Source organism: Molothrus ater, chromosome 29 (assembly GCF_012460135.2).
Source record: "Molothrus ater isolate BHLD 08-10-18 breed brown headed cowbird chromosome 29, BPBGC_Mater_1.1, whole genome shotgun sequence".
NCBI lineage: Eukaryota > Metazoa > Chordata > Aves > Passeriformes > Icteridae > Molothrus > Molothrus ater.
Window position 1 is genome coordinate 1499425 of NC_050506.2, and position 11033 is coordinate 1510457.

Sequence of the window (11033 nt, forward strand, 5' to 3'; positions counted from 1 at the left end):
CCCCCCCCAAAATCCCAAAACCCCCCCGGGGGACGCGGGGTGGGGGGGGGGGGGGAGGGGCGACCCCAAATCCCATTTTTTTTTTGGGGGGGGGGGGGGGGGGGGAAGGGGAGGGGCCCCAAATTTTAAGGGGGGGGAGGGAGGGGTCCCAAAATGGTAGGGGGTGGGGTGGGGGAGGGGCCCGCCGGGCCGAGAGCGTGGGGGGCGAATTTTGGGGTGCGGGGGCGACTTTTGGGGGGATTTTGGGGGGATTTGGGGGAGGGGGGGAGGTCACATGATTTGGGGGGGGGGAGGGGCAGAACCGAGCGCTGGGGGAGGGGCTGCGGGTGTGGGGGTCCCGGGGGGTTTTTGGGGTGCAGGGGAGGGGGGCGGGGGGTGTTGGGTGGATTTTTGGGGTGAGTTTTGGGGTTTTTGGGGTCAGTGGGTGTCGTTTTTGATGACGATCTCCAGCCCGTGCTGGCGCAGCTGCGCCCGCAGCAGGAGGTTCTTGTTCTTCAGCTCCTCCACCTGCGTTTGGGGACCCCAAAACATCCCCCAGTGACCCCAAAATATCACCCAGTGACCCTAAAATATCCCCTGCACCCCAAAATATCACCCAAGACCCTAAAATATCCCCCAGTGCACTCCCAGTGTTCCCAGTATAGCCCAGTAACTCCCAGTAACCCAAACCAGCAGGTTCTTGTTCTTCTGCTCCTCCACCTGTGTTTGGACACCCCAAAACATCCCCCAGTGACCCCAAAATATCCTCCTGCACCCCAAAGCATCCCCCAGACCCCATCCCAGTGCTCCCCAGTCCCTCCCAGTGCTCCCAGTCTGACCTGCTGGCGCAGCGCCTCGTTGTCCCTCTGCAGCTGCTCCAGGCCCATTGATCTCAATCCCAGTTGATCTCGATCCCATCCCAATGACCCCGATCCCATCCCAGCCCCATTCCCATGACCCCGATCCCATTCCAGCCCCATTCCCATGACCCCAATCCCATCCCAGCCCCATTCCCATGACCCCAACCCCATCCCAATCCCATTCCCAGTTCCTTCCAGTCCCTCCCAGTCTGACCTGCTGGCGCAGCACCTCGTTGTCCATCTGCAGCTGCTCCAGGCCCATCGATCTCAATCCCATCCCAACGACTCCAATCCCATCCCAGCCCCATTCCCAGTCTATCCCAGTTCTTCCCAGTCCCTCCCAGTCTGACCTGCTGGTGCACCACCTCGTTGTCCATCTGCAGCTGCTCCAGGCCCATTGATCTCAATCCCATCCCAACGACTCCAATCCCATCCCAATGACCCCAATCCCATCCCAGCCCCATTCCCATGACCCCAATCCCATCCCAGCACCATTCCCAGTCCCTCCCAGTGCTCCCAGTCTGACCTGCTGGCGCACCACCTCGCTGTCCATCTGCAGCTGGTCCAGGCCCATTGATCCTAATGACCCCAATCCCATCCCAATGACCCCAATCCCATCCCAGCACCATTCCCATGACCCCGATCCCATCCCAGTCCCATTCCCAGTCTATCCCAGTTCTTCCCAGTCCCTCCCAGTCTGACCTGCTGGCGCAGCACCTCGTTGTCCATCTGCAGCTGGTCCAGGCCCATCAATCTCAATCCCAGTTGATCTCAATCCCATTCCCATGACCCCGATCCCATCCCAGCCCCATTCCCATGACCCCGATCCCATCCCAGCCCCATTCCCATGACCCCAATCCCATCCCAATCCCATTCCCAGTTCCCTCCCAGTGCTCCCAGTCTGACCTGCTGGCGCAGCACCTCGTTGTCCATCTGCAGCTGCTCCAGGCCCATCGATCCCAATCCCAGTTGATCTCAATCCCATTCCCATGACCCCAATCCCATCCCAACCCTATTCCCAGTGCTCCCAGTCCATCCCAGCCCTATTCCCAGTCCCTCCCAGTCTGACCTGCTGGCGCAGCGCCTCGTTGTCCATCTGCAGCTGCTCCAGGCCCATCGATCCCAATCCCAGCTGATCTCAATCCCATCCCAATGACCCCAATCCCATCCCAGCCCCATTCCCATGACCCCGATCCCATTCCCAGCCCCATTCCCATGACCCCAATCCCATCCCAGTCCCATTCCCAGTCTATCCCAGTTCTTCCCAGTCCCTCCCAGTCTGACCTGCTGGTGCACCACCTCGCTGTCCATCTGCAGCTGCTCCAGGCCCATTGATCTCAATCCCATCCCAACGACTCCAATCCCATCCCAACAACTCCAATCCCATCCCAATCCCGTTCCCAGTTCCCTCCCAGTGCTCCCAGTCTGACCTGCTGGCGCAGCGCCTCGTTGTCCATCTGCAGCTGCTCCAGGCCCATCGATCTCAATCCCAGTTGATCTCAATCCCATCCCAATGACCCCAATCCCATCCCAGTCCCATTCCCATGACCCCAATCCCACCCCAATGACCCCAATCCCATCCCAGCACCATTCCCATGACCCCAATCCCATCCCAATCCCATTCCCAGTCCCTCCCAGTGCTCCCAGTCTGACCTGCTGGCGCAGCGCCTCGTTGTCCATCTGCAGCTGCTCCAGGCCCATCGATCTCAATCCCATCCCAACGACTCCAATCCCATCCCAGCCCCATTCCCATGACAACCCTATTCCCATCCCAATCCCATTCCCAGTCCCTCCCAGTGCTCCCAGTCTGACCTGCTGGCGCAGCACCTCGTTGTCCATCTGCAGCTGGTCCAGGCCCTGCAGCTCCTCGCTCAGCCGCAGGTTGCTCTGCCGCAGCTCCTGGATGTAGTCGCAGGCCTTGGACAGGATCCCGCCCTTGCTCTGTGGGGTTTGGGGGTCACTGCTGGGGCCCCAAACAACTCCAAAAAATCCCAAACAATCCCAAAAAAACCCCAAAAATCCCAAATAATCCCCAAGGCATGGACCTGTCCGGATTTGGTGTTCTCCATGGAGCAGTCAGGGATGATCTTGGACAGCTGCACGATCCAGTTGTTGATCTTGTCCCGGCGCCGGCGCTCCACTGAAACCGGGATTCCCAGTGGGATTGGGAATGGGAATGGGGGAACTGGGATTGGGAACCAGGAACGGGCATTCCCAAAGGGACTGGGAACGGGGAATGGGAATGGGGATTCCCGGTGGGATGGGGATTGGGAACGGGGATTGGGAACAAGGATTCCAAATGGGATTGAGAACGGGGATTCCCAGGGGGATTGGGAATGGGGAATGGGAATGGGGATTCCCGGTGGGATGGGGATTGGGAATGGGGGAATTGGGAATGGGAACGGGATTTCCGGTGGGAATAGGAACGGGAATGGGGGAATTGGAAATGGGGATTCCCAATGGGAATGCAAACATGGATTGGGAATGGGGAATGGGGAATGGGGAATGGGGATCAGGAATGGGATTCCTGGTGGAAATGGGAATGGGAACGGGAATTGGGAACGGGGATTCCCAATGATAATGGGGAATGAGAACAGGGATTCCCAGTGGGATTGGAATTGGGAACAGGGATTGGGAACAGGATTCCCAACAGGAATCGGATTGGGAGTGGGGAATGGGAACGGGGAATGGGAACAGGGATTCCCAGTGGGAATGGGATTGGGGAATGGGATTGGGGTATGGGATTGGGAGTTCCCAGTGGGAATGGGATTGGGGGTTCCCAGTGGGACAGTGGGAATGGAACTGGGAACGGGGAATGGGAACAGGAATTCCAGGTGGGAATGGGGCACTGGGATCGGGGTCCCCCTTTGGGATCGGGGTCCCCCGTCCCGGTACCTTCGTTGTGCTGTGCCCGGCGCTTCTCGTCCCGCGTGGCTCGGGGAGCCTCCGACTTCCTGGGGAGGGGCACAGGTGGGCACAGGTGTGTTCGAATGTGCCCAGGTGTGTTTGGGCATGTCCCAGGTGTGTCCTGGGTGTGCCCAGGTGTCCCCATGCGTGCCCAGGTGTGCTCCAACAGGCCCAGATGTGTTTTAAGCGTGTCCCAGGTGTGCCCCAGGTGTGTTTGGATGTCACCCAGGTGTGTCAAGGTATCTCCACATATGTCCCAGGTGTACCCCAGCACATCCAGGTGTGTTTGGGTATGTCCCAGTGTGTCCAGGTGTGACCAGGGGTGTGTCTGAGCGTGTCCCAGTGTGACCTGGGCGTGCCCCAGGTGTGTCCCAGGTGTGTCCCAGGTGTGCCCCAGGTGCCCCCAGGTGTGCCCAGGTACTCACGGGGAGTAGGGGTGTGCTCGGGGGGCGATGGAGCGCTGGGCCCCCCCCGGGAGCACCTCCTGTGGTGACATCATCACGAAAAACTGCCCTGGAGCCCAGAGCCACAGGTGAGACCCAAACACATCCACATGATCCCAACCCAACCCAGGTGACCCCAAACCCATCCAGGTGAGTCCCAACCCATTCCAGATGTCCCCAAACCCACCCAGGTGAGCCCCAGTTCAGTTCAGGTGTCCCCAAACCCACCCAGGTGCCCCCAAACCCAACCCAGGTGAATCCCAACCGAGATGACCCCAAACCCACCCAGGTGAGCCCCATTTCAGTTCAGGTGCCCCCAAACCCATCCAGGTGGGTCCTAACCCAACCCAGATGGCCCCAAACCCACCCAGGTGCCCCCAAACCCAATCCAGGTGAGCCCCAAACCCACCCAGGTGAGCCCCAAACCCAATCCAGGTGCCCCCAAACCCAATCCAGGTGAGCCCCAAACCCACCCAGGTGAGCCCCAAACCCAATCCAGGTGAGCCCCAAACCCACCCAGGTGAGCCCTTTCCGGCCAGGTGCTCACCTGTGGGCGTGGGCTGTCCCAGCAGCGCCTCGGAGCTCTGCGTGGTCACCACGGCGGTGGCGGCGGTGGCAGCGGTGGCGGCGGCGCCGTCGGCCACACCTGCCGCGGGGAAGTAGGTGTAGTGAGTCTCGCTGGGAGCCGCCTCCGAGTCCACCTGCTCCTCGCTCGTGAACGCGCCCTGGATCACCGCCTGGGGACAGGGGAGGGACAGGTGAGGGACACGGGTGAGGGGCAGGTGAGGGACACGGGTGAGGGGCAGGTGAGGGACAGGTGAGGGACACAGGTGGGACAGGTGAGGGACAGGTGAGGGACACAGGCGAGGGGCAGGTGAGAGACACAGGTGGGACAGGTGAGGGACAGGTGAGGGACACAGGTGGGACACAGGTGGGACAGGTGAGGGACAGGTGAGGGACACAGGTGAGGGACAGGTGAGGGACAGGTGAGGGACACAGGTGGGACAGGTGAGGGACAGGTGAGGGACACAGGTGGGACACAGGTGGGACAGGTGAGGGACACAGGCGAGGGGCACAGGTGGGACACAGGTGGGACAGGTGAGGGACACAGGTGGGACACAGGTAGGACACAGGTGGGACAGGTGAGGGACACAGGTGGGACACAGGTGGGACAGGTAATGGACACAGGTGAGGGACACAGGTGGAACAGGTGAGGGACACAGGTGAGGGACACAGGTGGGACAGGTGTGGAATACAGGGGACAGGTAAGGAACAGGTGAGGGGGGGACAGGTAGGACAGGTGAAGGACATAGGTAAGGGAGGTGGGACACAGATGGGACAGATGGGACAGGGGGGACAGGTGAGGGACAGAGGGACAGGTGTGGAATAGGTGAGTCCAGCAGGACAGAGGTGAGGTACACAGGTGAAGGACACAGGTGGGACAGGTGGGACAGAGGAGAGACAGGTGAGATGGCGGGACACAGGTGAAGGACAGGTGAGGGACAGGACACAGGTGTCACCCTGCCCCATGGCACAGCTGGGTCACCACCTGGGTGGGGCACAGGTGAGGCCCAGGCCATGGCAGGGGGTGTGGCAGTGGGCGTGGCCATGTGGCACACCTGTCACAGTCTGGGCAGGGCACAGGTGACACAGGGGGGTGTGGCAGTGGGCGTGGCACTACAACACACCTGGGCCACTGACTGTGTGGGGCACAGGTGGGGTGGGGACAGTGGGTGTGGCAGTGGGCGTGGCCAGGTGACGCACCTGTGTCATGGACTGCGTGGCCGGGTAGCCGCTGATGGCGCTGGTGCCCTCGGTCTGCGCGTCCAGCTGCCCGTCAGCCACCTGGATCACCCGGTACATCACCTGCCACAGGTGGGACAGCACACAGGTGAGACACAGAGACCCCCCCAGAGCCACCCAATGTCACCACCTGGATCACCTGGTACAGCACCTGCCACAGGTGGGACACTCAGGTGTGACGGAGACCCCAAATCCCCAGTGTCACCACCTGGGACAGGTGGGGCACCTCACACAGGTGTGATACAGAAACCTCCCCAGAGCCACCCCACGGTGTCCCCCAGGTGTCCCCAGGTGTACTCCAGGTGTATCCAAGCCCCCCCAGGTGTGCCCAGGTGTACTCCAGGTGTGCCCAGGTGTATGCCAGGTGTGTCCCAGGTGTATGCCAGGTGTATCTTAGGTGCCTCCCAGGTGTGCCCCAGGTGTATCCCAGGTATATCCAAGCCCCACCAGGTGTGCCCAGGTGTACCCCAGGTGTATCCCAGGTGCCCCCAGGTGCACCAGGTGTACTCAGGTGCTCCTAGGTGTGCCTGGGTGAATCCCCAGGTGTATCCCAGGTGTATCCCAGGTGTGCCCAGGTGTACTCCAGGTGTGCCCAGGTGCACTCCAGGTGTATCCCAGGTGCCCCCAAGCCCCTCCAGGTGTACCCCAGGTGCCCCCGGGTATACCCAGGTGTATCCCAGGTGTATCCAAGCCCCCCCAGGTGCCCCCAGGTGTATCCCAGGTGCGCCCAAGCCCCCCCAGCTGTATCCCAGGTGCCCCCAGGTGTACTCCAGGTGTACCTCAGGTGTATCCCAGGTGCCCCCAGGTGTACTCCAGGTGTACCCAGGTGTACTCCAGGTGCCCCCAGGTGCCCCCAGGTATACCCAGGTGTACTCCAGGTGTACCCAGGTGTACTCCAGGTATACCCAGGTGTACTCCAGGTGTACCCAGGTGTACTCCAGGTGCCCCCAGGTGTGCCAGGTGTGTACCTGCGTGCCGCCGCCCTCGGTCCTGAACACATACTTGACGCCGGGGTCGGGGAAGGTGGCGGCCGATTGGATGCTGGCGATGGCCACGCTCGTGGGGTCCTCGCCCGTGGCCACCGAGCCTGGGGATGGGGGGGCATGGGATTGGGGGGGGGACCCCAAATTGGGGAGGGGCACCCCAAATTGGGGAGGGGTACCCCAAATTGAGGGGACATGAAGAACCCAAACCGGGGAAGGGAACCCCAAACTGGGGGGGGCACCCAAATTGGGGAGGGGGCACCCGAAACTGGGGAGGGGGTTCCCTAAACTGGGGAGGGGGAACACTAAACTGGGGGGGCACCCCAAACTGGGGGGGACATCCAAACTGGAGTGGTGGAACCCCAAACTGGGGAGGGGGTTCCTCAAACTGGGGGAGCGCCCAAATTGGGGAGGGGGCACCCAAATTGGGAGGGGGGAACACTAAACTGGGGAGGGCACTCCAAACTGGGGAGGAGGTTCCCTAAACTGGAGTGGGCACCCAAACGGGGGAGGGGCATCCAAACTGGGCAGGAAGAACCCCAAATTGGGGAGGGGGCCCCCCCAAACTGGGGAGTGGGGGGGACACAGGATTTGGGGGGGGGGACACACCCCAAATTGAGGAGGGGGCACCCCAAACTGAGGGGGGATACAGGATTGGGCGGGACACAAAACCTCCCAAAAACCTTCTCAAATTCCCCCCCAAAAAAACCCCAAAACCTCCCCAAATCCACCCCAAAGACCCCAAAACCTCTCCAAATCCACCCCAAAGACCCCAAAACCTCCCCAAATCCCCCCCAAACCCCAATTTCGGGGTCCCCCCTCACCTTCCTGGATCTGCACCGTCCCCTCCTCGGTCTCAGCTGCTTTTTGCTGCCTGGGAGGGGGGAACAAAACAGTGAGGGGAGGGGGGTGGTCCCTGAGCCCCCCAAAACCCCCAAACCCCAAATCTGGGACGCCCCCAAATCCCCCACCCCTCGTGTGTCCCACCCACGGGGCAGTTTTGGGGGTCTTTGGGCTATTTTGGGGTTCCAGATCAGATTTGGGGGGGATCTTTGTGCAGTTTTAGGGGGTCCCAGATGAGATTTGGAGATCCTGGGGCAGTTTGGGGGGTCCCAGGTCAAAGATTTGGGGTCCTGGGTCAGATTTGGGGGGTGCTGGGGCCATTTTGGGGTCCCAGGTCATCTTGGGGGGTTCCTAGAGCAGATGTTGGGGGTCCCAGGTGAGTTTTGGGGTTCCAGAGGAGATGTTGGCATCCTAGAGCAGGTTTTGGGGTCTCAGGTGAGATTTTGGGGACCCCAGGTGAGAGTTTGGGATCCCAGGTAGGTTTTGGGGTCCCAGATGGGTTTTTAGGGTCCCAGGTGAATTCTGGGGTTCCCAGAGCAGATTTTGGGGGTCCCACGTGGGTTTTGGGGTTCCCAGAGCAGATTTTGGGGTCCCAGGTGGGTTTTGGGGTCTCACTCACCCCTTCATGGCTCGGCTCCCTCGGGCATCAGCGGGGCGGGAGCGGAGCAGCCTCACGGCCTTCAGAGCCCTGCGGGGACAGGGACACGGGGACGTGGGGACAGCAGGGACACAGGGACAGGGACACGGGGACGTGGGGACAGCAGGGACATGGGGACAGCAGGGACACAGGGACACAGGGACAGGGACACGGGGACGTGGGGACAGCAGGGACACAGGGACAGGGACATGGGGACGTGGGGACAGCAGGGACATGGGGACAGCAGGGACACAGGGACACAGGGACAGGGACACGGGGACGTGGGGACAGCAGGGACACAGGGACAGGGACACGGGGACGTGGGGACAGCAGGGACATGGGGACAGCAGGGACACAGGGACACAGGGACAGGGACACGGGGACGTGGGGACAGCAGGGACACAGGGACAGGGACATGGGGACGTGGGGACAGCAGGGACATGGGGACAGCAGGGACACAGGGACACAGGGACAGGGACACGGGGACGTGGGGACAGCAGGAACGTGGGGACAGCAGGGACACAGGGACACAGGGACAGGGACACGGGGACGTGGGGACAGCAGGAACGTGGGGACAGCAGGGATGTGGGGACATGGGGACACAGGGACAGTGGAGTCAGGGACACCAGAACACAGGGACAGAAGGGTCAGGGACAGCATGACATGGGGACAGTGGGACATGGGGACAGTGGGACACAGGGACATGGGAACAGCGGGGTCAGGGACATTGGGACACAGGGACATTGGGACACTAGGGACACCAGGGTGAGGGACAGCAGGGTCAGGGATGTTGGGAGACAGGGTCAGGGACACCGGGACACAAGGGACACTGGGGTCAGGGACAAAGGGACACTGGGACACAGGGACACCAGGATATGGGGACACTGGGGTCAGGGACAGGACAGGAGCATGGGGATGGGGATAGGACAGGGATGGGGACAGGGACAAGGGGGTGAGGGACAGGACATGGACACAGGATGGGGACAGAGATGGGGATACAGGGACAGGGACAAGGGATGGTGACAGGGACACAGGGATGGGGATGGCACAGGGACATGGGGGTCACAGGAGGTCAGGGATGGGGACAGGAGCTGGGACAGGACCAGGACAGGACATGGATGGGACACTGGGACGGGACACTGGGATGGGACACTGGGACGGGACACTGGGACAGGACACCGGCCATCCTGACCAGACATTGGCCACCATCATGGGACAGTGGCCACGGTGACCTGACACTGGTCACCACCATGGGACAGTGGCCACCACAGCAGGACAGTGACCACTGTGACCAGCCACCAGCCTCGATGGGACACTGGCCACCCTGACCTGACACTGGTCACCATGATGGGACACTGGTCACCACCATGGGACAGTGGCCACGGTGACCTGACACCAATGGGGACCTGGCCACCATGACGGGACAGTGGCCACCACCTGTGACCACAGCCACACCTCCAGGTGCCCCCTCACTGCCCCCTTCCCCCCCAGGTGGCAACGTGTCCCCAACGCCACACAGCCTGTCCCCAAAGCCACCAGCTCGCCCAGGGGGGCACTTTGGGGTCACCCCAAGGTGGCCGTAACCTCCCGCTGTGTGTCCCCAGTGTCACCCCAAGCAGTGACACCACGGCCACCCCAGTGTCACACCGCGGGGAGGGGGGGCTGTCCCTTGTCACCTCCCCCGGGATGGGGAAATGGGGGGGACACCAGGAGGTGACAAGCTGGGGGTCACTGAAAGGGGGGTGACAGATGGGGGACAGGGATGAGGGGGTGACAGTGACACACCCAGAGGGACAAGGACCGGGGAGGGACATTCAGTGGGGTGACAGTGACGGGGGGGGGACACAAGGAGGGGGTGACAGTGACAGAGCCAGGGAGAGACACAAGGTGGGGGAGTGACAAAACCGGAGGGGGGTGACAGTGACAGAGCTGGGGGGGCAGGAAGGGGGTGACAGAGTGGGGACACACAAAGGGGGGGTGACATGGGGGAGGGGGTGACGCGGGGGGGGGGGGTTGGTGACACGGGGGGAGGGGACAGACACGGGGGGGGGTGACAAACAGAGGGGTGACAGCGACATAACGGGGACACACACACACGGGGAGGGGGGCGGACAGAGGGGGGGAGGCGACACAAAAAGGGTGACAAAGTGGGGGAGGGTCCACAACGGGGGCGCCACTGCCACGGCGGGGGGTGGGGACGGGACAGACGCAAACGGTGACAAAGTGGGGGGGTGGGGGGGGTGGCGACACTCACGGCGGTGACACCGACACACGGGGGGGGTGGTTACCGAGCGGGGGGGAGGGGACAGCACCGGGGGGTGACAGTGACACCCCGCCGCGCGCGCCTGAGGGGGGGTCACCCCCGCCGCCCTCCCCCCGCCCCTCCCCGCGGGCCCGGCGGGCGCGGCCGCTCCCCCCCCGCCGCCGGGGCTGTGCCGGGGCCGCGGTGCCGCCGTTCCCGGCGGGGTTCGCCCCCCGGGGCCGCCCAGGCCCCCCCGGTACCTCTCGGCCTCGGGCCCTGCGCGCCTTCGGCCCCTTGTCTCGCCATGGGCCCCGCACATGCGCACGGCGCCGCCGC

At 62.8% G+C, this 11033-nt stretch overlaps 1 protein-coding gene across 1 annotated transcript; it reads right to left on the bottom strand.

Moving 5' to 3' along the window:
* Window positions 1–92: 92 nt before the first annotated feature.
* USF1 (upstream transcription factor 1) lies at window positions 93–11033 on the bottom strand. Its single transcript, XM_036397898.2, has 11 exons — window positions 10958–11033; window positions 8438–8506; window positions 7800–7849; window positions 6961–7079; window positions 5954–6055; window positions 4737–4926; window positions 4172–4259; window positions 3735–3793; window positions 2885–2979; window positions 2652–2780; window positions 93–507 (listed from the first exon to the last, which is right to left on the bottom strand). The coding sequence occupies exons 1-11, from the start codon at window positions 11014–11016 to the stop codon at window positions 418–420; spliced, it is 1050 nt and encodes a 349-aa protein (XP_036253791.1). The 5' UTR covers window positions 11017–11033; the 3' UTR covers window positions 93–417.

Bases quoted from the DNA above. Each gene is read 5' to 3' on its own strand.
- USF1 (XM_036397898.2), bottom strand. From the start codon at position 11,016: ATGTGCGGGGCCCATGGCGAGACAAGGGGCCGAAGGCGCGCAGGGCCC. The intron at 4,927-5,953 runs GTGCGTCACCTG...CCCTGTCCCCAG, and splicing joins CCACGCAGTCCATGACACAG to GCGGTGATCCAGGGCGCGTT. The intron at 4,260-4,736 runs GTGAGCACCTGG...TCTGGGCTCCAG, and splicing joins GGGACAGCCCACGCCCACAG to GGCAGTTTTTCGTGATGATG.